This window comes from Meles meles, chromosome 3, assembly GCF_922984935.1.
Source record: "Meles meles chromosome 3, mMelMel3.1 paternal haplotype, whole genome shotgun sequence".
In the NCBI taxonomy this organism is placed as follows: domain Eukaryota; kingdom Metazoa; phylum Chordata; class Mammalia; order Carnivora; family Mustelidae; genus Meles; species Meles meles.
The window spans coordinates 137,667,433-137,693,856 of record NC_060068.1 but is presented as its reverse complement, the minus strand read 5'-3'; the positions used below and the strand labels follow the sequence as shown (position 1 = coordinate 137,693,856).

The window sequence follows — 26,424 nt, the reverse complement described above, 5'->3', positions numbered from 1 at the left end:
ACTATTCTAGATATGAAGGACATCGCTGGATCAACTGACAAAACTAGAATATTAAGGGATGCCTGGGTGGCTCAGATCATGATCCCAGCATCCTGGGATCAAGTCCCACATTGGCCTCCTTGCTTTGCAGGGAGCCTGCTTCTCCCTCTGCCTCTGCCTGCCACTCTGCCTGCCTGTACTCTCTCTATCTCTCTGACAAATAAATAAATAAAATCTTAAAAAAAAAAACAAACCTAGAATATGGATGGTAGATTAAACTGCTGTATATATATTGGCAAATTAACTGAAGTTCATAATGGAATTGTAGATTGTAGGGGAATATCCTTTATTAAGGGACATGGGGGCATGATGCATGCAACATCAAAAGTCTGGAAAAAATATGTACTCAGGCACACACATACACAGAACCACGTGACTATGACAAAAGGTTAACAGTTACTGAATGTGTGAGAGGGTGTATGAGAGTCCTCAGTATTATTCTTGCATCTTTCCTCTAAGCCTGAAATAAATACTGATTCTGGCCATTTTTTGGTCTTTTTCTGTTATTCAGTAGATATGAAATAAAAAACAAATGGAGATGTTAGTGTTAAAGTAGACAAAGATCTACATCGCTCTGAACAGCTAAGTTAATGCCCTCTGCCAAAGTGGATGCTTAATTTGGAATCCCATTAATAATAAGGACTAGGAAAAGCTTTCTAATGTGTCATGCACATTAGTTATACACTGTCTACTACTTATTGTTAGGAAAGTCTGTCTATACTTTAATAGTTTTTCCATATTGCTTTTAACTTGAGGGAACCACTGTTAAATTGTTTTTGTTGTTGTTGTTGTTACAGATAAGGTTCTCAGAAAACTATGGAAAATTCTAGAGAAAATAAAAATGTCAACTATGTTCACTATGGCTGACAGCACACACTTGGCAGTATTCTGGAAACAGGGTAGTGTTAGATTATAGATTATAGTTAGATTAAGTAATCTCACTGCTTTTGTATTTAAAAAAGGGGGTCTTTTAACCATGTACGCAGATTCTCTCTCACCATCCCCAGATCATGACCTGAGCCAAAACCAAGAGTCTGATGTATAACCGACTGAGCCACCCAGGCACCTGTCTTATTTTAATGAAGAATATGTTACTTTTGTTTTGTTTTTTAAAGATTTTATTTATTTAATTTGAGAGAAAGTAAGAGAGAGCACAAGCAGGGTGAGAGGCAGGCAGAAGGAGAGGGAGAAGCAGGCTCTCCCCTGAGAAGGGAGCCCAATGCAGGACTTGATCCCTGGGCCCTGGGATCATGACCTGAGCCGAAGGGAGATGCTTAACAGACTGAACCACCAGGTGCCCCCAAGAATATGTTACTTTTGAAAGCAGAAAAATCAACAAGAATAACATTTTAATACCAAAAAGCAAGTTAAAAAAAAAAAAACAAAAAACTTAAGAGTGCAAAGTAGCTGGAGTGTGAAGAGTGCAAAGCAGTGTAAGAAACCAAAGTTACCTATGACAGTCTTTAGGTTGTGCACATAAATGACGGCATTGTTGGACCCAGAGGCCATCAGGTAGCTCAGCTCCGGCTGACTGCCATGCTCATGATGCCAGCTGATGGTATTCACAAGCTTGTGATGCTGCTGGATGGTGCATATCAGTTTCAGGTTGGGAACCTGAAATATTTCTATTGATCTGGAATAGCGAACACATGAGAAGAAAGACGGATGATCAAATTACAGTCTAATGCAAACAGGTATCTCGCTCCTTCCATCACTCAAATAAAGGTGAAATGGAATAGGGTAACCCTATCTATCACTGCAAAGTTCTCTTACAGAGAACTAGAAACAAAAGTTTGTTCTTCCACACGTATATCCAACTTTAAGAAAATCCCAGCAATCTCTGTAAAGTTGTGTTTCTCAGCCTCTTGTGACAAACGGTGCTATGGAAAAGCTAAAATAGAATTAATGAACCAATGGCTACATTAGGACTATTTGCTATGATCAACATCAGAAAGAGCACAGTGAGGTCTAAAAAGCATTTCTGCCCAGGCTTACATTAAAAAAATGAAGATTTAGGCAGTTCAGTGCAGTAGATGAGCATTTTGTGAAGCATAAAATACTTTTCTGGTTTTTTTTTTTTTTTTTAAAAAACAAGCACATACCCGTCTTCGTTGCCAAGAGCCATGATTCTGCCATCTGCTTTCCAGCTGATCTCTGTGTGTACAGGCAATTTGTACTAGAAAGCAAAACAAACCGATCTTGACTAAAAGCACTATTCTTTTCTCTGCGTATCTTACAAATCAATGATGACAGCATGAGAAGAAAAATCCCTGGAGTTTAAAATGTTCTAATTATGCAACCTGTAAAGAACCTACATAGAGTTACCACAAGAGTTACTAAAAGCAAGCATTCTAATTGTATTTTGCTTAATTGGGACAAAACAGAGAGGCCAGTAAATATTAAAGTTTACAGTATCTAACCTTCATTAAATGAACTTCATTTACATTACGTTTGAACTTCATTAAAATGATTTTTATCCCACTGCAGAGAAGGTAACATGTCCATTGGCTTGGTAACATGGGGGTCATGTCTCCTTAACAAAAGCTTTATATACACTATCCTGGTTCTCTTCCTATTTCTTTCTGTTTCTTTTCCTTCTACTTTTTTTTTTTCTCCCAACTGTTGGGTGTTTCACCAAGGGACACCCAGGCCTTTAGACCATTTCATATATGCCCATAGCTTCTTCAGCTACCATTCAACTGAAGGAATTCCAAATTTCTTTCTTTCTTTTTAAAAGAGAGAGAGAATGAGTGAGCTCTCAAGCAGTTGGGGAAAGGCAGAGGGGAGGGAAAGAAAGAATCCCATGCAGGCTCCACACCCAGCATGGAGCCTGATGCAGGGCTCAATCTCATCACCCCGAGATCATTACCTGAGCCAAAATCAAGAGTTGGATGCTTAACTGACTGAGCCACCCAGGTGCCCCAGGAATTCCAAATTTCTAACTCCAGCCTAAACTACTTGTATGAAGTCTTTTTTTTTTAAGATTTTATTTATTTATTTGACAGAGAGAGAGATATTTGTTTTTTTTAAAGGTTTTATTTATTTATTTGACAGAGAGAGAGATCACAAGTAAGCAGAGAGGCAGGCAGAAAGAGAGAGAAGCAGGCTCCCAGCTGCGCAGAAAGCCCGATGCAAGGCTCAATCCCAGGACCCTGAGATCATGACCTGAGCTGAAGGCAGAGGCTCAACCCACTGAGCCACCCAGGTGCCCTGTATGAAGTCTTTTTTTAAGCTTTTATTTTTAGGTAATCTCTATACCCAACATGGGGCTTGAAACCACAACCCTGAGATCAAGAGGCACGTGCTCTGGGGGATGCCTGGGTGGCTCAGTTGGTTAAGCGTCTACCTTTGGCTCAGTCCATGATCCTGGAGTCTTGGGACCGACTCCCTGGCTCAGTAGGGAGTTTGCCTCTCCCTGCTTGTGTTGTTTCTTTCTTGCTCACTCTCAAAGAAAAAATAAATCTTGAAAAAAAAAAGAAAAAATAAATCTTGTTAAAAAACAAAGTCACATGCTCCACTGACTGAGTCAGCCAGGTGCCCCTCCTTGCATGAAATTCTGATGCACATGTTCAACCACAAAACTAAAAGCTCTTTCAGAATAGGAATTTTATCTCTTTTATTCACTGCTGAATGTTAATGCTGAGATAATATTTAATGAAAGAATACAGTTGATAAAAATAAGTTTGATTAAATGTTATTTTTGTTATTCAAAAATTCAAAAATAGGGGCCCCTGGATGGCTCAGGTAAATGGTAAGGCAAAAGTGACTAAATTTGGGTATCTGGGTCAAGGGAACTATATGTATTATTTTTGTGTAAATTCTGTAATTATTTCACCAAAAAATTAAAAATAAAATGGTTATTCTGTCTTGAGCAAAGTACTTTGCAGCCACACTTGGTCACCGTATTAATTTTTACCAAAGTCTCACTATGGAGGAAGTGGCTGACCTGAAAAGGATGCTGGTCCGAAAAAGATCTGAATATTTATCATATATCACCATGGCAATTGAGACAAAACTTTTATTTGTATGTATGTGTGTATGTGTGGTTAAGTTCCTTCGTTTACTCAGGGATTAAGCTTCCTACATTACATATTACAAATCACCAATTCACTAATGCTTTTAGGAACATCTAAGAAATCTGTTAGTATAATGGGTATCTCTAATAATGGCATTTTTATGCAAGATGGGAAAGCAAGAAGATGTAGAGATTCAGAGAAGACTTTAGACCACAAAAACTCACTTTGATTGAATTGGTATCCCTGATGAGTTTGTTGATATCATAGGCCTCTCCACCAAGCTTCCAGGGGTTATGCTGTAAGACAATCCCTTCCCCTCCACAGCTGTATAAAGTGAGGGAAGGTCTGTCTCCTTCTCCTCCTATAGGAGATAAGAAAGTTTATTAGTTTCGCATTTCATCAGCTTAACTATTTGTTGCTATACTGTAGCATACTATAAGTTGTTTTAGAAGAATTTTATTAACGCATTGGAATAAAGTCACTGTTCCCTGCATATGAACACAATTGTTGGGAGAAGTAAAAAGATATACTAATTCTACAGTAATATTTATAATACAGCATATTTGTTTTAGCCATTCTTCTGCTATTCAAATAGTATGGGTATTAAAGCTGGGGTAAAAAAACATGTTCGCAATGTTTATGAGAATTCACCTTTCCTTTCAGAAATGAGCACTCCATTCTGTGCGCATTTAAACATATGGGCTTCCTGTGACTCTAAGAGGCTGTCCTCAAAGCAATGGTTTAGTAATATAGCAATCCTCTTCTTGGCTTTTAAGAAGCAAACAGTGGTTCTTGTGGGTTTTTTTAAGGACAAGTTTTATTTTCACCACTGCTAGAACTATGCCTGGCACAAATCAAGATCCACTAAAACAGTTGCTGAATGAATGAAGGAATGACCTACAACTGCAATGCTGCTTGGTTTCTGATGATTTACATTATTTTCTCTGTGTACTGCCATTACTATGGATATCACTTTAGGAGTAATAAAGATAAGGCTGAGAAGCAAGAAGAGGTAAAGGGTCAGAGTACAGTGATGCCAAAAAGAAATCATTTGAGGAATTCTAAGTGTGCTTTAACTGTAGGTGAAAAGAGATTATCAGTACTCCATTTCTATACTCAAATAACATTGTAATTCTGATAAAATTAAAAAGAAATAGCAAATTTTAGTGAAAAAGCATTAGACTGGGCACCAGAAGCCAGCATGAGGGAACTACATGCACCATGAAAAAAATTCAGCTTGAAGAGACCAAATGATGCTTTAGAGTTTGGGGATTCTTATTACGGGTAAATGGATTCTAACTTATTACCTGCTGTGACTACCCTTATGGATCCTTGGGGAGACATAGCAGTCTGCCTAAGCAGTCACTGTACTAGAATATTTATGACTTTCTAACTTGAGTATCTTACAATTAAACTGAAAGAAAGAGAATGCACTCATGTTTGCTAGAGAATGGCTCAGGTACTTACCAAGTGAGATGGGGGGTAGTGGTGGCCCCCAGGCTAAAGTGTACACAGTCTTCTTATGATATGTGCTAGAAATCTGTGGAGGTCTGGGGGGAAAGGGGATGACAAACAAATTTAAACAGAAGGCAGAAGTGGAAAACAGACCCACCTTTTTCTAAAACGTTCCTACCTACTTGTTGCTGATACTAGAGAAAAACAATTTAACAGTATCCTTCTCTAAATAGCTGATTTTGGAGAAGCCAACCCTTAAATAACATACCATGGAATGATATCTGCCACCAAAATGATTAAGTCCCAAAAGTACTTCACCCAGAAAAATAGGTTATCCCTCCCCACTACCCCTCTCCCCACCGTGGGACCAGTTTGGGATTTTTTCCCCTCTCCCCCCAGTTGCCCACTTTGCTTAAATGTCATATATTCTAATGTTACTGTAGTTACAAGTATGGTAAAGGCTATGACAACTAGAGAAAAACAGAACAAGACAGAAAATGTGAACTGTTCAACCCAGAACTAAGGTTACTGCTAAGTGTCTGCTACCATCATACAGATGGACCCACCTCACGTTCAAGTGAAAGACCAAAAGTCATTTTAGGCTTACCCTGTCATTAATATCACATTCTTAAACTAAGGCAAGATTTTAGAGAAGTCTGATTTCAAAGTTATTGACTGAAGATGTCTTGCTCTTGAGGGTCATGTGGAAGGCTGGGGTGGTTAAAGACACGTGAGGTGTCAGTAAAGGGCGGTATGGCCCTTACCTTTACTGTAAACCGTGTTCTCTGTATGATGTGAGAATTCCTGGGGTCCAGAACCCACGACCAAACTAGCTGTTGACTTATTTACTTCCACATTTCTGACACGTGCATCATCATCACTCTGGACAAGAAACCCCAATTTCTTTGGGCTCAAAGAAACAGAACAAGTGGTTCTGGCGGAATACTGCCTAACAGCTCATCTACAGCAGCACCCTTCCTCCTGCTATACACCCTTCCCGGGTGTGTTGGGATATTCAGCTGGTAATAACCAGAAGATATTAATTTCATAGAATTAGTCAACAATTTTGTGAAGACACAGAGCTATTTAAATTGAACTCTGGTTTTATTTTCTTCAGTGCCCCTTTGAGATAGTATATTATTATTTTTTGAGAATTACAAAATGGAGTTAACTGCAGAACAGAAAATGCAGTAACTGACTGCATATAGGTTTTACGTATGTACTTTAAAAATTGCATATAAAAAAGGGTGCCTCTGCAGTATAGTTAATAATTCTTACTTAGAAATGAATGATCTAGAATAGGGATTGGCAAACTTAGCCTGAAAAGGGCCAGCCAGTACCCATCTCCTCTCACTGTGCTCTGGTGCTATGAAAGCAGCCTCCGATAAGGTATAAATAAATGAGCGTGGCTGGGTTCTGATAACGCTTTATCTGTGGACATTGAAATCTGAATTCTGTGTAATTTTCATGTCATGAAATAGTAGTCATTTGGTTTTCTCCCCCAATAATTTAAAAATGTAGAACCATTCTTAAGTCATGAGCTGTGGCTCTCCAATCCCTGGTTTAGAACAGTGCTGGTCAATAAGCACTGGGCCTTGTGCACCCGCAATGTGGCTCAGGAGAAACAAGGAACTTAACTTCTAATTTGATTTAATTTTAATTATTTTAACTATAAATAGCATTTTGGGGCTACCAAAATGAACAGCGTAGGTCTGAAATCTAATCAAGCATCTAGGATAGCTGTGTGTTAATAGATTCATAAAGTGAGCCATACAGGTGAGCCACATATGCAACTTAAAGCTTTCTTATAGCCACATTCAAAGAAGCAAAAGAAATAGGTGAAATTAAATTTCAATAGTATATTTTATCTAGTTCAATAGACAAAAGTATTATTATCTTTTAAAATATCAAAATAAAATAATTATTGAGATATTTTACATTTTAGAGGAGGGGGGAGGCTGTCTTTGAATTTGAGTGTATTTACACTTACAGCACAGCCCAGTAGTCACCTGCGGCTAAAGACTATTGGAGTGGACAATGAAGCTCTAGATATAACTTCCAGCTTGCAGGGAATACGGGGAATACTGAAATGAGTTAGAAATTACCACAAAGAAATAACTAGGTAAGCCCAAAATGTAGAATATTCTCACCAAAAACTTATATAGTATCTTCAAACTGAAAAGGCAATGTTATGGAAAGAAGTGGGGGTGCTCTTTTAGAGTAAGAGAGACTAAAGAGACATAACAAAATGCAATGGGTTAAACCCTAATTGAAATGAATTTGAAAAAAAAAATAGCTAGGAAAAACATTTTTGGCTCAACTGAAGAAAAGTGTATATGGACTGGATATTAGATCATATTATGGAATTACTGTTAATTTTAAGTGTGCAAAGATAAGGCAAGTATGGCAGAATGTTAACCAATGTTAAGTCTAGATGGAAGGCACAGAGCTATTGTACTAGGCTTTCAGTGTTCATGGACACCTGAAAACTTCTGTAAGAAAAGCTGAAGGAGAGCAAAAGCAAATGATTTATTTTCGTGGTAACCACAGGTCCGAAAGCCTGAATCACTATCACCTGAAAAAAATTTTAAAAACTAAAAATCCAAGTTGTAAGCGTCAAGTCTCACAACCAGGATCTTAAAGATGTTTCCCAGGCCAATTCTGATGTACATCCAGGTTTATGCATCAAAATTAACTCCATCAATGACATTATGGTCAGTGGGTCAAACACTCTATTTCTTACTTGTTGGAGTAGGTGTCATACAATCCCACTTTCCCGTCATCAGTCCCAAAAGCTAAGCAGCCTTCCTTGGCTGGGTGCCAGCACAGCTACAAAACACAGGAGGAGAGGGGCAAAACTGTCAAGGGAACCATTGGGTTATCCTTCGAGTATTCAAATGCACAACTTTCTTGCTCTTGGTATCTTCTAATTTTAAAAGTAACAAATTCTCATTTAAAAGAAGCGAAGCAATAAAGCAAAGTAAAAGCCACTGGTAAGCCCACCATCCCAAACACCCCATTGCCAATTTTGTATCTTTCCAGGTTTTTTTTTTTTTTTTTTTTTGTGAATAAAGCTAAATACATATAGTTGAAAAAAAAAATAGGCTCAAACATTTAAATGATGTGCATGATACACTGTTGAGTGGGGAGAAAAGATTCCATAATACTTTAGAAAATAGGAGTCTATTAATATAATCTGCAACAGTGGTTCTCTGCTTTATACTAGTGGGAGAATAGGGACACCTGGTGGATCAGTGGGTTAAGTGGCTGTCTTCAGCTCAGATCATGATCCTAGCATCCTGGAGTCCCACATCAGGCTCCCTGCTCAGTGGGGAGCTTGTTTCTCCCTCTGCCTCTGCCTGCCACTCTGCCTGCCTGTACTCTATCTGACAAATAAATAAATAAAATCTTAAAAAAAAAAAAGTGGGAGGGGCGCCTGGGTGGCTCAGTGGGTTAAGCCTCTGCCTTTGGCTCAGGTCGTGGTCTCAGGGTCCTGGGATCGAGCCCCGCATCGGGCTCTCTGCTCAGTAGGGAGCCTGCTTCCTCCTCTCTCTCTGCCTGCCTCTCTGCCTACTTGTGATCTCTCTCTCTCTCTGTTAAATAAATAAATAAAATCTTTAAAAAAAAAAGGTGGGAGAATAGAGTGGAGGATAGGATGATTTTTTGCGATCTACACTTCTATACAGTTTGGTTTTCTTTTTTTCTGTTATTATGTTATTATTTTATTATTTTTTTAAAGATTTATTTGTTTGAGAGAGAGAGAATCTCAAGCAGACTCCGCACTGAACGCTGAGTGCCTGCATGGGGCTGGATCTCAGGACCCTGAGATCCCAACCTGAGCTGAAACCAAGAGTCAGACACTTAACCAACTATGCCACCTAGGAGTCCCTGTTCTTATTTTTTTATTGAAGTATAGTTGACATACAATGTTACAATTAGCTTCAGGTGTACAACATAGTGATTTGACAATTCTGAAAACCAATTCTGGTTTTCCTTTAAACCAAACATTTACTGCTTTTAGACTAAATAGAGAAAACAAAAAACATATATGGTTGCGTAATCTGCATTTCATGTTTTATAATTTTCACTTTCCATGAATCATCAACACCTTTCCACATCAAAGACAGAGCCACATTAACATTTTTAATAGCTTGATACCATTCAATATGTTTTGTATTATAACTTAAATATATCTTCTATGAATGCATATCCAGATCATTTTAAATTTCTTACTACAAGAATTACTTATTTGGAAAAAAGTTCAGAGCAAGCGCAAAGAAATAATCCTTACCGCTGTAACCTTGGACTTGACACCTTGCCAAAAATTTTTCACATCGTAGTTGTTCTTGATGGACAGTGTATTCCATACACGGATCATGCCATCCCCAACGCCAATGGCCAAACAGCCCATGTCCACAGGAGAGAAAGCTAGGCTATAGGCAAACCCACCAAGGGAAGGTAGGGTCCAGCAGCACTCAAGGGTGGCCATGTCCCAACATTTTACCTGAAAAGATCAAGGGTCTAAATATAAAAAAAGATCAGAGAAACTGGAAAAAGAATTAACATCTCAAATTGGATGGACTCCAAGAATGGGTAAGAATAATGTAATTTAACTATTCCAGTTAGTTGGAATAAGTTATCTCTTAGGTTAAAAAAAAAGTTGGAAAAAGTTATCCCTTAGGTTAAAAAAAAAGCAGTAAGTTATAGAGCTCAAAGGGACCTTAGAATACATTTATTCCCAGTGATGTCAAGTGAATTTAGGGTCACACAATGAATAAACCAGACTCAGGGCTCCCATTTCCCAGAATCCACTGGCATTTCCATTCTACGGTATTGTAATATTGGTAATCTCCTCATGTGGCAAACCCTGACTAAGAATGAAGGTGGCCTTAGGACACTGGAAAGTGACTGGAGCTATCTCAAAAAACCAAAATATCTTATACCCAGGGGAATGGAAAGTGCTACATATTTAATCTTCACTCACTGAACAGAGGGGCTTGGGAGAAAACAGTGTGTCAAATAAGCCTAGCATAACTCCAAAACAATTGAGCCAGTTTTCTCTTGGAGATTTCACGAAGAGCAGATATTTCTCTACCTAAACTATAGACAAAGATATTTTAAAGCCAGAGCATGATGATCTCACACATCCTTCCCGGGGCACGTGTACAATTCTTTATCCTACCTGCTTTAACAAAAAGGCATTTTGGTGGTTCCTCACTTTTCCCCAAACTTTTGCTGTTGACATAGTTAGCAGTGAGCAGTAACGGTAACTCTGAGATTGGTTCGAGGGTCTAAGGTGGGGCATGAGAACTGATGGATGGTTTGAAAAGCTCTCTAAGCCCATCCAACTCATAAATCACTGCTCTACAATGCTGAATGCAAAATAAGCAGTTCTTACATCTCTGTCCATTGATGTAGAAAGCAGCAGCTGTTTGTCATCCTCAGTCTGTAAAGGGCATAAGTTAAATACAATTCTTGAATGATTCTGCCCTTCTGATGAAGCACTAAAGAGGGTGTATTTCCGTCTCCAAGACTGAGTGAGATCCCACAGTAACAACTCGCCTCTGTGAAGGAAAAGCAAGCATGAGTTCTCTTTCACAAACGATCTGAAAACAAGTGATTTAGGGACAGGGCGTAGGGGTCCTCTGTTGCAAAATAATCTAACTGTTCTTTTAAGGAGAAGAAATTGCATATCCTGAAATAGGCACAAAATAGCTTAGAAAGAACCCACACAAGACAAGGAGCCATTGCCCGTGGAGTAGGGACTCTAGTCACTTGAGAAGATTGAGGTAGGAATAAGTACTTCCCTATGTTCCTGCGTTCTTTCTGAATGACATGAATGTACTGTATTACCTTTGCAGCAGATTTTCCCAACAGCTTCAACTGTAAAATGCCGTCATAATTTGCACAGCCCTGGAGCTTTAAGACATACTCGCTCTTTTTGGGGGCAGTGTGGGGGAGTAGGGCCAAGACCAACATTTTTTGGATGGGGGGAGGATTTTTATATGCTTTAACTCATTTCATTTAAAAGCAGGGCCCTTCCTTGTCTGCGGCTAGAAGCCAGTACCCAGTACGTTTTGTTCAGTGAATGGCTATAATCACCCTAAGAGACAGGAAATCCTGTAAGCTCCCTCTTTTACATATGAAGCAATTGAAGCTCAGAGTAAAGGGTCATGCTCATGAACACAGAGAAGATAAGAGACTGATTCTGAAATGTAGTTCTGCCTGCCTTCAGAGTCCATGCTCTGAACAACCAGGCTATGCTTACTGGATTTTTTTTCTCAGCACTATTATTATAGACAGCATAGGAATTTGTCTCATGGTTTTTCTATTACAAATGGCCCATGGTAATAAAAGCCTTAAGTATTGCTTTTTACATCTTGTCTAGAAAGAGAAGCCTATAAATTCCTCAAGCTGGAGTAGAAAATAAAATATGTCAGAGAGAGTGTGACCAAAAAAACACTTACCCAAAACAGCTGGATACCAGCTGTGTTGGTTGGTCCTTAGGCCAGTGGAGTGTCAACCAAAGGCGTTCTTTAACAGTCGGGTCTATACCCCCTCCTCTTCTCTTCAGAAAGGGCAATTTCAAAATCATCACCCCTGCAGATTAAAAGAAGGTCAGAGGGTGCTCAAAACAGTGAAACAACGTAAGTCCCCAGCAGCTCACAACACAGTTTGTGGTTTAAAAGTCTGTTAGTTTCGTTACTTAGAATTCAGACCTCATTTGCTCATGAAAATGTTATAATACAGTTTTAATACGAGTCTAAATTAGGTGATACAAGCTTTCACGGGCTGTTCTGGCAACCTAAGCCCATTAAGAACATCGTCTGTCTGGGGCACCTGGGTGGCTCAGTGGGTTAAGCCTCTGCCTTCAGCTCAGGTCATGATCTCAGGGTCCTGGGATCGAGCCCCACATCGGGCTCTCTGCTCAGCAGGGAGCCTGCTTCCTCCTCTATGCCTGCCTCTCTGCTTACTCGTGATCTCTCTTTGTCAAATAAATAAATTTAAAAAAATTATAAAAAAAGAATATTGTCTGCCTGGGAAAATGACGTTTCAACTGAACTGTGAACCCAGGGGGTAACACAACTCCAGATTCTCCAAAGTTGGCAGGGCCGAGAGTGGGATTCCTTCTAGTTGGCAAGAAAACCAACAAAAGGGACAAATATGGCAGTCAATGTGGGATGTCCCTCCACCTCCAACAGGCTACTCACCAGTGGTCCTTCATCCCTATTATATATCAGAACAACTCACTGGTGGAGCCTCTAAAAATATATATGTGAGGGCCCAACTCCTAGAGATTCTGATTCAGTAGATCTGAGGTGGGGTCCAGGCACCCACATTTTCCAAAAACTCTCCAGGTGATTTTGCTGCATGACTAGAATTGAAAACTGTTGTATCAAGGGGCGCCTGGGTGGCTCAGTGGGTTAAGCCGCTGCCTTCGGCTCAGGTCATGATCTCAGGGTCCTGGGATCGAGTCCCGCATCGGGCGCTCTGCTCAGCAGCAAGCCTGCTTCCCTCTCTCTCTCTCTCTGCCTGCCTCTCTGTCTACTTGTGATCTCTCTCTCTCTGTCAAATAAATAAATAAAAAATCTTTAAAAAAAAACCAAAAAACTGTTGTATCAAGATTTCCACAGGCTTAGAGGCACTTTTGGAGGGATTCCTGGCCTAATGGTGTCCCCACTTGGGAGGATCAGCCATAGTATGTCCAAAAGCAGCCCACAATTCTTTAAAAAATTCTGTTTTCCAGAATTACACTATTAGTTACCACTGACTAAGCTATAACTATGTGCCAGTACTGTGTTGTTTGCGTTATATGTATTAGTGCACTTGGCTAACGATGATAAAACCTTCATGGTTTTTAAATAAAGTGGAGAAAGAAGACTGCTATAAAGAGAAAGGCTCAATTTTCACTATAAAGGTCAAGACCACTCTGCCTGGAGTTCCTCTCAATTTGTAAATTAAAGGTGAAAGTTTTGTTCAAAGAGAGAAGCTTGGGAAACCAAAGGACTGAGGGTCCCTGTAGTTTGGATCAACTAAGCTTTAACATTTAAACATGCACTTTTTTACACTGGGTATAGATTATTTATCCTGCATTTGTGCATTAAAACCTCTAGCTCTTTTCCATTTCTCTGACCCAGACCATGCTAAGTTGGAATATTCCTATCCTTATAACAGACATCTTGCCTTCTCTGTGGTGCCCCTTCTAGGAATGCATCAGAAACCCTCATCTCCAAAACCCAAGTCAGACTGGGAGGAGCAACTTTCTGGATAGAAAAGTAAAGAACTGCCTTCCTGCAGATGATGACACAGCCTTAGGATAACAAGACACAGTAAAAAAGTTTCTCCTTCTACCCATCACTGTAGGTTATATCACAAAAGAAATCTCAAACATCAGTCTTACCTCGGCCTCTAGAGCAGCTCCAGATTCGAATGGTCTGATCTTTGCTTCCAGTGGCTAAGTAGCAGCCTTTTGTTACTGGAGTTTGTTCTATAACTTTACCATTGGGAATTTCAGGTTCTTCTAGGGTAGAGATGGTTATTTTGTTTTTAATTTGTATGAAACATGAACTTGTCAAAGAAAAACTAGTTTGTAAGGTTCCTGAAACTTAGCTATTATGTCTATAGATCTGATCTGTAAAACCTGAAGTTTTAAATGTAATTCAAATGATACAGTTTCACCCACATTGTTCTTTAAGTCTGAGGCGTACTTGACCCTCTTAAATCATCTCTACCTGAATTTTCCTCCTGATTTATGGATAAACAGTCTTCACCAGGCAGGGGACACCAGGCTATGGAGTGGATCTCATCATCATGGCCTCGAAGCCTGTGAATAACTTCTCCTTTCTTACTGATGTCAATTATAACCACTATGCCATCCTTGTAGCTAAAAAACAAGAGTTAGAAATATTGAAAAATGAAGACAGAACAGTAAACATTTTGGATTAGGAGCTATCATTGTGCACTTCTAAAAGGTAAGTATATGTGGGATGAGGGAGAAGGGAAAAAAGCAAGAAATAATCTTGTCTTGTCCTTTTCCCAAAATGTTCATTTTCTGTTTCCTAGTGGTTCTAACACATGGATCTCCCTGCCCCTCCAATCAAACTCTTGGCACTAAGTAATAATATATACATTGCCTGGCATACAGTTCACAGAGTGTTCGAAGGGACCTCCCAGAAGAACGGTTATTTGTGGCACCCAGCAAGCCCTCTGACTAGAGATAAATTTGTCCTAACACACTTACACTTACACCTAACACACTTACCCCTGCCCTTCCCCTTTTTCACAAGTGATCTTATTTCTCTAACTATGAACTTGACAAAAGCTGTAGTACTGTAGCTTCTAAATCTGGATATTCCAAGGCTATCACTTTTTTTTAAATTCAGAGGACACTGAGAAATTTGAATAGCTTTTTAAACAAAAAAGACGAAGTACTTTATACACATAAAGAACTCCACCAACCTGCTTAAAGAAAAAAAAAAAAAAACAAACTCCAATTACCCTGTGGCTGAAGTCCTTTGTACATCCCACCCCGATCAAACCTCACTCCCTCTCTTCTCCAAAGGTAAACTGTTACTTGTGAATTTTCTCTTCCATCATTCCTAGCCTTTCTTTGTCTACATTCCCAAGGATGATGGAGAATGATTCTGTTTATTTTAAAACTCCATACAAATGGTGTCATGCAGTCTGTTTTTCTGTAGCTTGTTATTTTTCACTTATTGTTAGTCACCACGCTAATGCGTGTGACCCTGGTTCTCAGTCAGTCACTATACTATTGGACAGCACTCCGTTGTGTGAATATGGCATAAGCCTATTCAATTTCTCTTTTGGAGGGATTCCGTTTTTGGCTATTACAGACAAAACCAAATAAAAATGCCATTAATAATCTTAAGCACACTTAAGACAATTTCAGATTTGATGCACAGTAGTGGAACTGCCAAAATGTAAGATGTGTCTATCTTCACTTTCCTAGAAAGTGCTCAAGTGCTCTCCAAAGTGGCTGTACCTATTTACATTGCCTACATGCTAGATGGTTCTGTAGGGAAACACACCACTACAGCTATATTTATTTTTCTTCTTTTATTAAAAACATTCCTCCACCCCCATTATAGCTTTATTTAGAAGAATGAAATTATGTATCAATCTTTGCAGGCACGGACTTCAAAAACCATCAAGTTTTGCAACCTAACAGTTAAGTGATCAAGCTGTTCTGCAATTTTAATCAGCCCTTCAGGGAATGATCACCATTTTGAAGATCCTCTAAAAACAAGTCGTTCTGATTGAACCTGTGTCTGAATGTGCAGTTTCTTCTACCTGAAAGATTTCTTCTTTTCTTGTGAATTCTTGCTCGTCTTTCAAGGTCAGTTTGATTCAGCCTTCTCTGATCCCTGCCTACCACCCAGTCTGCTTCCTCTCTAGCGCTCCCACTTCACCCAGCAGACCACTGATCCATGACCCCTTCTGTTTTTACTGTTACATACCCACACCTGTCTTCCTCTCCTTCTCCCATGCTGCAGATTTCACCATCCATCATCATAATCATTCCTTTAAAAACACCCTTAGCTCCTTTGTCCTGTCTCTCTTTTTTTTTTTTTTAAAGATTTTTTATTTATTTGATAGAGAGAGATCACAAGTAGGCAAAGAGGCAGGCAGAGAGAGAGGAGGAAGCAGGCTCCCTGCCGAACAGAGAGCCTGACGCGGGACTCGATCCCAGGACCCTGAGATCATGACCTGAGCCGAAGGCAGTGGCTTAACCCACTGAGCCACCCAGGCGCCCTTTGTCCTGTCTCTTTCAGAGGTATTTACTCCACAAAACGCCAAACCTTGTCAAATCCAACTATACCCTTTCTCAGTAAGTTTGAAGTTTATTTTGAATTCATGACTTTGATATATAGCTTTGCATTCAATAGGGACCACTGGACTTACATCTCTCTCAGTAAGCTCGTTTTCCTATTCTCTGAGATGATTATTATCACATCTTCTTGCATGCTCCCAGCCCCACTTTGACCTTGACTCTACCTTTTCTGATTTATGCCTCATGGAGAAAATCAGAAGCCATCAGAATGAAACACTCTCCTCCTACAACCAGATCAACAAACCTACCTGCACCTGTTTGCATATTCTCACTTGTCCTTTCTGCTTGTGATCTGGAGCCAGCCCCCTCTTGACTTCTCAATATCGCTGCTGTCTTTATCACTATCTATCTGTGCAACCAGCTCTTCCTCTTCCATCATATAAACACATGTCTTTATTATCTTCTGTTTAATATTCCCTTGACTCCCATGTACCTCCTCTGGCTTCCTGTCTGTGCACATTGGTACAACAAACAAAAGTCTCCATGTGTATCTTGACTATGGTACCCCCAGTTTCTTGAATCCACTCTAGCCAGACTTTCTCCTCCAACATTCTAGAACTTATGTCAAATCTTCAAACTAGAGTGAAAAGACATCTTTAGGAGAGAAGTAGATGGAGTGGTGAGGGAAGGGGGGATGCCCGTTTGGGCGGTTTATGTGAAACATCCCCTTGGTGATGGAGGTGGAGGCAGAGAGCCCGATGCCAGACTGTTCTCCCCATCCAGAACGGAGGGCTGAGAACCAGGATGGAGCGGAGTTCTCTGACACTCGGGGAGTAAATGTTATCTCTAAGAGCAAATATCTGAGGGAGGAAAAGGGGGAATGAGGATATTTCCTACATTTGGAGGCTGACTGAAGAAGTCAGATGTGAAGAATGAGGAAAGTACATTGTTGTAGAAACTAAAGAAATAAAAACAGAAAGAAGAGAGACGGTAAGGGCCTGGAAGTCATAGGAATAAATGTGACCAAGGGCTCAGGGAGTGGTTAATACCTATAAATGGCTTCCTCTGAGGAATAACGGGGACAGGAGAAGATAAAGCAAATGCAAATATGCTCATTAAAATAAACTACCGGAACAGATGATACAGTACTTACCCAATGGCTACTAAATCTTCATGATGAGGTGAGCAAGTAAGACAGAAAATTGTCCTGGGTTCTATAAAGTGGTGCTGGCTGTCATTTCTGTTAAGCCAGTAACAGAAAACTACTCCTTTTTCATCTCCAGATACTATTAAATCCTTTACTTGAGGAGACCAATGCAATGCTGATATTGTATGCTTTAAAACAAGACAAAAATACATTTGCTTCTCATTTGTCAGTACTGAATTTTTACCTTGTTTTTAACCTGTACAATACTAGGCACACTGATAGGTACTTAATAAATACTACCAATGCCGCTTGTAATACCAAGGGCACATGAACCAAATGGAAGAATTTATGCTCCTAAAGATTGAAGAACCATTTAAAAACATTCCTTCCTTTAATAGCTTAATGTAAAGTTCTTATTAAGATTAAGTGAGTCTTTCCCTTTTCTACATTCTCTCAAAGGGCAGGTTTATCAAGTAATTAGCTGGTTTAGAAAGAAGTTTCATTCACTCACTTACAGTTTATATCACGAAGTCTTTTTCACTTAAAGAACCAGAGAGCAGACATTTTAGACTCTCTCAGCCATACTATCTCTGGTACCACTACTCATCTCTGCTGTTGTAATATGCAAGCAGCCAATACTCAAATGAATGATTGTGGCCGTATTCCAATAAAACAGTTTGCAAAAACAGGCAGCACTGTAGTTTGCTAACCTCTGGTTTATATGTATCTTCTTGCAAAAAAGTTCTGAGGCATCTTACAATATAGAGTTTGTCACGCAGTTAATGAACATGATTATAAAAGCTAACTTGCACAGATGAGCTAGCATACTTGAAAGAAAAGAACCCCCAGCAGGTAGACAGTAATGGTCTGAGAAACCAATAAGCCATGATACCTGATGAAGTGCGTGTTCTGTCACAACTGCTTTTGTCTCTACATCCCAGATTTTCACGGTTCCATCATCAGAGCTGGTGGCACAGAGGTTGTACTGACCCGGGTGATGAGAAAATGTGAAGCCAGAGACCCTTTCGGTGTGTCCCACCAACTCCCCTATGACTTCAAGCAAAACAAGACTTCAGGTTAGAGTGCTATCTAAGATTCCTGGCAGAATCATACTGTTGTTAGATGAGTGGGACCTCACTTATCCCGTGGTACTACAAAAAGTATCCAGGCACTCACAATCAGAAATTCCAAGTGCTGGTTCTGGCTCTGCCACAAGACTTCAGCCCAGTCATTTTATCTCCTCGAGCCTCACTCTTTTCAACCGTGAAATGCTGCTGATATCCCTTGATGTTCACAGTTCACAGACTGAGGAGTGGCTCAAATGAAGAATGTAAAAGTGATTCTTGTTTAGATATGGCCAGAGGTCATTTGGGAAGAATACCTGGCTTGCCATATCCCAAAGCATAATCAAACCTAGTTTGGAGCATGAAAGCATCTGGCTCAACTCATTCATCTTACAGAAACAAGTGTGTATTTCCAGGATCTTGCTTTAGGGCCTGGAAGCTGTAGGCAGCCCCTAAACCCAGGAAGGCTCTCGGGGGCCCGCGCGCGCTGCGTTGGGGAGGGAGGCCACAGATGTTTTAAATGCCTGAGTCTACAAAGGGATAACTTCGGTGAGCGAGCGATCCTACGTGAGAGCGCCAGAAGGCGGGACCGCTCAGCCACAACGTGGTGTAGCTCAATCTTGGAGACCGGGACGCAACTCGGCGTAGTAATGACTGTGAGCAGATCATTCTGCCTACCTGGGCCTCAGTTTCCCCATCTGTAGAGAATGGTAGCTAGAAACACCGACCGGGCGCCTCAGGCAAACCCAGAAGGGCAGGAAGGCAGGGGCCCAGAGATGGGGGGTTACCTCGAAATGGGGGCGTCCCAGGGATCGCGCCGGCGCTCGGGCCCACGCGGACAAGAAAGACAGAGGTCCGCGCTGCGAAGCCGAAGAGGCCCCCGGGCACGGCATCGCTGCATCGGGCGCAGTACCAGTTAGGAGAGGGCGGCAGCGTGCGCGGATCCTGTCCCATGATCACAGGCCAGTAGAGATGAACCAAGGATGAACCACGGATAGACCGTTCGCAGCTCCACGCCGTAGCCGGGAAGGGGGTGGGGTTGGCTCGGAGCCCCGCCTTGCTGGGCCCGCCGCTACGGCGCGCGCAGAGGTCCAGGCCACACCGCGAGCTCTGCGTTCTCTCCCGCACAATCCCGCCCCCCGCCCTGCAGCCGCCGGGCTGGGAGGGAGTCAGTCGCGCGCGCTGGGCTCTGCCTCCCAGCCTACCTGCGGCAGAAGGTCTGGTGCAGCCTGAGCCTAGCCCGGGGGTTAGGCATTCTCAGGTCCTCAGCAAAGTACATAATTAAGGGGTTAGACTAGTGGAGTCACCTCCCCGCACAAACGTTTTATTTTTGGACCTGTTCAACCACTATCCCATCAACTATTTTTGGAACGCTATGTGCCAGGGCACTTTGCCGGCTCTAGAGATTCATTCAAAGCATCTACAACAAGCCATTTAACAAAAAGATAAAAGTTCGAATCAAATCAAAAGGAAAGGAAGAGTTAGTTTCGGCAAGTGGGTGGAAATTCTGGCTCTAAAGTTACTACTCAAAGAGGAGCAGAACAGAGTGACTCTTGATTGAGGGCCAACTCTGTGAAGGGAATTGTATGTGGTTGACTGCTGTGGAGGAAAGGGAATGGAAGTTTCAGATTTTGCGCTTGCACTCTCCTACTCCCATATTGCTTGTTTGCATAGGGTATGTGGCACTCCTGCACAGGCAGCGAACGAAACCTGAAACAGCTGTCCTTATGCAGAGAGGTCAAGCATATATTTTGGCTGTGGGTAGGAGCACCAATTTTGGAGACATCCAGCCCCAGATTAAATTAGTGGTTTTGCCAGTTGTTGGAGAGACTTTAATCTATCCTAATCTGTTTCATTTGAAGGAAGATGATAATCCATGCCTTGTTGGATTGCTACGAGGAATACATAGATTTAGTGAAACGCCTGCCGGCCATACGTGGTATATGAGTATTATGTGCACATATGGGCATATGTGCCGATGAGTATTAATTTATCTCTTGGAGGTCAGCTTGGAGATTAATATGGGAATTAGTAATCATACTTTGTATTTGAGCTGTTTGTACTTTGTAGAGCTTTCCACACGATCTCTAGTGATCTTCACAACGAGCCTGTGTTGTAGGGATAGTTATTTCTGTTTTGTTTAGAAGAAAACTGAGGCCCACCCAGGTGAGGTGGCTGGTTCACCGTATCTTTTCTATAATCTTTCCGGCCACTTGTGAGGTGAGGTTTCTCAATCTTTCTTCATCACGATGAATGTCCGGAAACTCGCTGCTTTGGGGCTTTATTCATTCCCATGCAAGGCTGGCCGAATCACACCCAAAGCACTGGCAGTGTGTTCGCGGTCTCCAGGACAGCATTCCAGGTGTAAATACTGCTGGGTCTCCAGCAGGGGAGGGCAAATTGAGGATTGCGCATGCGCTTTGTCCAGACAGTGCTTGAACTCGGAGGCTCCCGTAGAGGGAGGGAGAAAGATGGCGGCGTCGGTGCTGGAACGTATGGGTAGGGATTTCTTAGTGGTTTAGGCGCGGTAGAGGGGAGTGGAGGTGGGAGTCTGAATTGACCACTTGTGTTAATGTTTCAGGTACATTATGGATGCAGAATCTGAGGGGGAAGCTGGCCTTAGGGTAAGTCTTTCACATCGGAGTTTCAGAGGGCTCAAGGCTCCTTCCCAGTTTGTCAGTTAGTTACTGAGCGCCAATGGGCCACCCTCGACATTGAGGCTCCGGGGCTGGGGAAGCGAACGAGATAGGCAGTCTCTGCTTGGTCACTCCATCATTCCACCGCCGTAGCTCTGAGGGAATCAGGATAACCTGTCTGGGGACATTGTAAATCTCTTTTCTAAATATCTGAACATGGGTTACACTCTCCCAACCGTGTTGGGAGCGTCCGACCTTTCTAGTTACTTCTGTGGTTACTTGCTTCCCTGAGCAGGGACTGTGCTGTAGATCGCCGCGCTTTACAACGTATCTGGCATTGTGTTAAACGCTTTATATGCATCATCTCATTCTCATAATATCTTGCATAGTGTAGGTATTGATGGGCCCATTTTTCCGACAAGGAAATTGAAGAGTAGAATGACTTTCCTAAGTCTCCTCGAATCACTGGAAGTTTTAAAGCTTTATACTCTATTCTCTAGAGCATTCTTAGACCTCAGGACAAATGCGTTTTTTTAAGGTTAGGGAATGCAGTTAAGTTAGAACTGTCAAGGAGTCTTTATCTGCCACCTTCCCGTCCCTCTTACACTCTTATGCAGTACAACTATTGATAGTTGGAGATTGATCAACAGAGTATAAATTATCTGATCAGCGCATTTGTTGGAATTTATTTTGGTTTAGTTCATAGGCTTCGGGGACAGATAAGTTGGGTGTGTATCCACTTTTTAAACTGTATGATTTTGGAAAAGTTACTTTTTTAAAATTTTAGTACTTATATATGCTAGGAGAGTAATATTAGTACCTATGTCATAGATTTTTTATGAGGATTAAATGAAGTAATGCATATTAAGTGTTTAGTATTGTGAATGGCATATAACAATCCCATTCTAAATTCTAACTGCCATTAGTGTTTTTAATCATTATAAATTGTTACTTAGTTCACATTATATTTAGCTCTGTTTCCAGTTCTTTGATCAGGAGACCCAGGAGGTGGGCTAAAGAAGAAAATAGGAGGCAATGACCTTTAGGATTTGTCTATACTTTGCTTTTTTTAAGATTATCTCTTATTATTCCATCCTAGCTATGCTAATTTACTTACTTCACCTGAATATGCTGTTATTTATTTCCTTCTTGGCTTTCATGCTGTGCCTTCACTTCCTGTTTATAATATGAGCTCTAATTATTTAAACCCTGTTCATATGTTTCTGATGTAGATAATCTCGGATCTCACTGGAAAGAACTTAATCTCTTTTAGCACGTGTGTCTCGAATAGTGACTTCATGTTATATTTTTGTGCCCTTTACCAGCTTGTATACCCTGGATAAGTATGAACAGTTCTTGTTTCTCTTTATAGTTCCAGGTTAGGGTCTTGCATAAAGTGAATATTTTGTTAATGTTTGTTGGCTTAAACTGTCCTGCACGTACACTTGGCAGCTCTGAGCAAGCAACTTAAGCAGTTTGTCTTCAGTCTTTTTATCTATATAATACAGGATTTTGCTGGATAATTCCTAAGACTCTTTTTAGCCCTGAAGTTATATACTTTTATGAACCCCTATTCTGGACTTCTTTTTTTAAAGATTTATTTGTTTATTTTAGAGAGAGATGGGAGGGGCAAAGGGAGAGGGAGAGAAAATCCCAAACAGACTGCCCATGGTGCATGGAGCCTGAGGTGGAGCTCAATCTCAGGACCCTGAGATCATGACCTAAGCCTAAATCAAGAGTCAGACACTTCACTGACTGAGCCACCCAGGCTCCCTGAAAATCTGGCTTATTAACCATCCACATGGGTATGACATGATAACAAGAACCTTTTGGAACAGAGAATTCATGCTCCTTAGTCTGCAAAATCCCTTGTCTGCCCCTCCCCACCTCCCCTTTTCCTGTCACTTTAGCTAATAGTGACTTTCACCTAGGGGTAATTTTGCCTCCATCCACTACCTTCAGCCCCCCGGAGACATTTGGCAATGTCTGGGGACATTTTTGGTTGTCACAACTCAGGCAGGGGGTGCTATTGACATTTAGTGGCTAGAAGTGAGGAATTCTACTAAACATCTTATAAAACACAGGACAGTCCCCACAACAAAGAATGACCTGGCCCAAAATGTAAATATTAAAGAGGTTGAGAGACTTCTGAGTTTGTCATGGTTCAAAATTGCTGGAATTTCGTTTTTTTTGTTTGTTTGCTAAACTCTTGTTTCCTTGTTTGATTGTCCTTGACTTTCACAAAATGAAATTATATTGAGTTATGACAATATATGTATCACTTCAGTTCTTTATTTTAGATTCTAACTGAGGCAAGATGGAGAATGTTCTTTTATTTCACTCTCAAGTGTGCGATTAACTTAATATTAGCTGAAGTAAATTGAGAACGAAGAATTCTTACCTGGTGCATGTAATAACATGATATTCTCATGTTGAGCCAGAGGCCAGTATTATCTTCACTTGATTTGGTTGTACCTTGTATTAAAGTTCAAAATGGGGGTGCCTGGGTGGCTCAGTGGGTTAAGCCTCTGCCTTCAGCTCAAGTCATGATCTCAGGGTCCTGGGATTGAGCCCCACATCGGGCTCTCTGCTCAGCGGGGTGCCTGCTTCCTCCTCTCTCTCTGCCTGCCTCTCTGCCTACCTATGATCTCTCTCTGTCAAATAAATAAAAAAAAAATTAAAAAAAAAGTTCAGAATGAACTTTGAGCAATAGATAGGAAGTATTATTTCTCAAATTGTGACTTTTTAAAAAAATTAATTTTTTGAGACAGAGAGAGAGAGACCACGTGGGTACGAGCTGTGGGGGGGGTGGTGGCAGGCAAAAGGAGAAGCAGACTCTGTGCCAAATGGGAAGCCTGTTGTGGGACTGGATCCCAGGACCCTGGGGTCATGACCTGAGCTGAAAGCAGACGCTTAAGCGACTGAACCACCTGGGTGCCCCTCAAATTGTGACTTTAGAAACTCGGATACTGTTTTATCTGAATTCTTAATCCTAAAGTTGGCTTTGTATCTGCTACTTTTCCATGTCTAATGACGATGGGAAGAATTTGAAAAGTGACATTCAAACTGAATCCTTAAATATTGGTAGATGGAAGACATGAGAGTAACAGGAGTAAGGAAGTTCATATGCTAGTCTCAGTATACCACCTACTTTATCTTTTTTAAAATTTTATTTATTTATTTGACAGATATCACAAGTAGGCAGAGAGGCAGGCAGAGAGAGAGGGGGAAGAAGGCTCCTTGCTGAGTAGAGAGCCCGATGCAGGGCTTGATCGCAGGACCCCAAGATCATGACCCGAGCTAAAGGCAGAGGCTTAACCCACTGAGCCACCCAGGCGCCCCTGTAGTAATACTTTAATTTAATTAGATTATAGTTATTTAGTATTCACTTGATAATTCATTTTATGAGCCAGTTGAGCCCTGAAAGTATTGTAGGTATTCAGACATCTTTGTTGTTATTTATTCATAATGTATTTAATTTATTAAGCACCATATTTAATTCATTGAATGTGTATTGATTTGAGTATAAGACACTGTGCTAGATATGATGTATACAGAAAGCACAGGTCTTACCCTTGAGCATTTTTTCAGATTGGTTGGTTTAACTGTGATTTCATTGAAGAAGAATTAAATAGAAAACAAGGGATTTGTGTTCCTGTAATCCTGTGTCAACCATGAGATTCAAGATAGAATTAAGGTTCAGAGAGCCTCTAGAGATGATGTACTCCAATTCCTCTTTTCATAAAAAACTGGAGGCCCAAAGAGTTGATGAACTTAGTGTACCCCTGAATTACAGCAGCACAGAAGCAAGCAGTCATGATTACAAACTTGAGAAGAAGGTTTGAAATTGTGTAATATAAAGTTTACAGTTCACAGTTTTTAGTTTTTTAGAGAACAGGAGAGAGGAACTCTTCAGAGGGTCTGATTTAAAATAAATATTAATCAGCATTTATCATGTGCTAGGCACTAATTAATAGTACATTAATTATTTATCCACCACCGACAGAATAAAGTGGGCATTATTCTTCTCATTCTAAAAGTAACAACATCAATTTTATTGAGCCCTTTTAAGTGTCAGGTTAAGTAGTTTACTTAAAGTATTTTATTTGAGCTCCTTAAGAAGTCTGTGAGGTAATTATGGTTATTATTCCATTTACCAATGAGAAAACTGAGCTCTGGAAAGTTACGTGACTTCCTTAAGGTCATTTATATTATATTAGACTTAAGATTTAGACTCAGGTTAATTGGAGGGGGAGATGAACCATGAGAGACTATGGACTCCGAAAAACAATCTCAGGGTTTTGAAGGGGAGGGGGGTGGGAGGTTGCAGGAGCCTGGTGGTGGGTATTAAGGAGGGCACGTATTGCATGGAGCACTGGGTGTGGTGCATAAACAATGAGATGTTACACTGAAAAGAAATTAAATTAAAAAAAAAAGATTTAGACTCAGGTTTACTTGATTCCACAGTCTCTGTTCTCATCCCTTGGCATATGGGTTTTTTTTTTTTTTATATAAAGGAAATTCTGGTAACATCATGTATCCTAGTCTTGTGCTTTTCAGTTAAAATAGCGAAACCTAAATGTGGATGGCAAAGGTTTTGTCGAGTATTTTGATGGTACTCATCTTTTTTTTTTTTTTTAAGATTTTATTTATTTATTTTAAAGATTTTATTTATTTATTTGACAGAGATCACAAGTAGGCAGAGAGGCAGGCAGAGAGAGAGAGAGAGGGAAGCAGGCTCCCTGCCGAGCAGAGAGCCTGATGCGGGACTCGATCCCAGGACCCTGAGATCATGACCTGAGCCGAAGGCAGCGGCTTAAACCACTGAGCCACCCAGGCGCCCTATTTATTTGACAGAGAGAGATCACAAGTAGGCAGAGAGGCAGGCAGAGAGAGAGAGAGAGAGAGAGAAGCAGGCTCCCTGCTGAGCAGAGAGCCCGATGTGGGACTCGATTCCAGGACCCTGAGATCATGACCTGAGCTGAAGGCACCGGCTTAACCCACTGAGCCACCCAGGCGCCCGATGGTACTCATCTTAATATCAGGATGTAAAATGGTGAACTTGAGGTGGAGCAGGAGAAATGAGCCAGGAGGAAAATAGATTTTTTTTTTAAAGATTTTATTTATTTATTTGACAGACAGATCACAAGTAGGCAGAGAAGTAGGCGGCGCGGGGGGTGGGGCGGATTGGAGCAGGCTCCCTGCTGAGCAGAGAGCTGGATGTGGGGCTCTATCCCAGGACCCTGGGATCATGACTGGAGCCTAAGGCAGAGGC

General features: G+C 40.9%; 2 protein-coding genes across 8 annotated transcripts in view; one reads left to right on the top strand and one right to left on the bottom strand.

Moving 5' to 3' along the window:
- The window catches only part of GEMIN5 (gem nuclear organelle associated protein 5), a 42,646-nt gene extending 23,116 nt beyond the window's left edge, over positions 1–19,530 (bottom strand). For 4 of the 6 annotated variants that reach the window (XM_046000851.1, XM_046000852.1, XM_046000855.1 and 1 more), the window contains exons 1-13: positions 19,302–19,530; positions 18,342–18,502; positions 17,456–17,637; positions 14,243–14,394; positions 13,912–14,031; positions 11,978–12,110; positions 10,909–11,074; positions 9,802–10,014; positions 8,254–8,339; positions 5,523–5,605; positions 4,280–4,416; positions 2,142–2,215; positions 1,491–1,672 (exon numbers count right to left, since the gene is read on the bottom strand). In XM_046000851.1, coding sequence (XP_045856807.1) covers positions 1,491–1,672; positions 2,142–2,215; positions 4,280–4,416; positions 5,523–5,605; positions 8,254–8,339; positions 9,802–10,014; positions 10,909–11,074; positions 11,978–12,110; positions 13,912–14,031; positions 14,243–14,394; positions 17,456–17,637; positions 18,342–18,502; positions 19,302–19,467 — 1,855 coding nt within the window. In that variant the 5' untranslated portion in view covers positions 19,468–19,530. The remainder of the gene's footprint in view (positions 1–1,490; positions 1,673–2,141; positions 2,216–4,279; positions 4,417–5,522; positions 5,606–8,253; positions 8,340–9,801; positions 10,015–10,908; positions 11,075–11,977; positions 12,111–13,911; positions 14,032–14,242; positions 14,395–17,455; positions 17,638–18,341; positions 18,503–19,301) is intronic. The other 2 variants (XM_046000853.1, XM_046000854.1) reach the window with 1 other exon arrangement.
- Positions 19,531–20,961: 1,431 nt separating this feature from the next.
- MRPL22 (mitochondrial ribosomal protein L22) overlaps positions 20,962–26,424 on the top strand; it is a 29,621-nt gene continuing 24,158 nt past the window's right edge. The window contains exons 1-2 of one of the 2 annotated variants that reach the window (XM_045998786.1): positions 20,962–21,012; positions 21,095–21,137. In XM_045998786.1, the coding sequence (XP_045854742.1) occupies positions 20,985–21,012; positions 21,095–21,137 (71 nt within the window). In that variant the 5' untranslated portion in view covers positions 20,962–20,984. The remainder of the gene's footprint in view (positions 21,013–21,094; positions 21,138–26,424) is intronic. The other variant, XM_045998787.1, reaches the window with a different exon arrangement.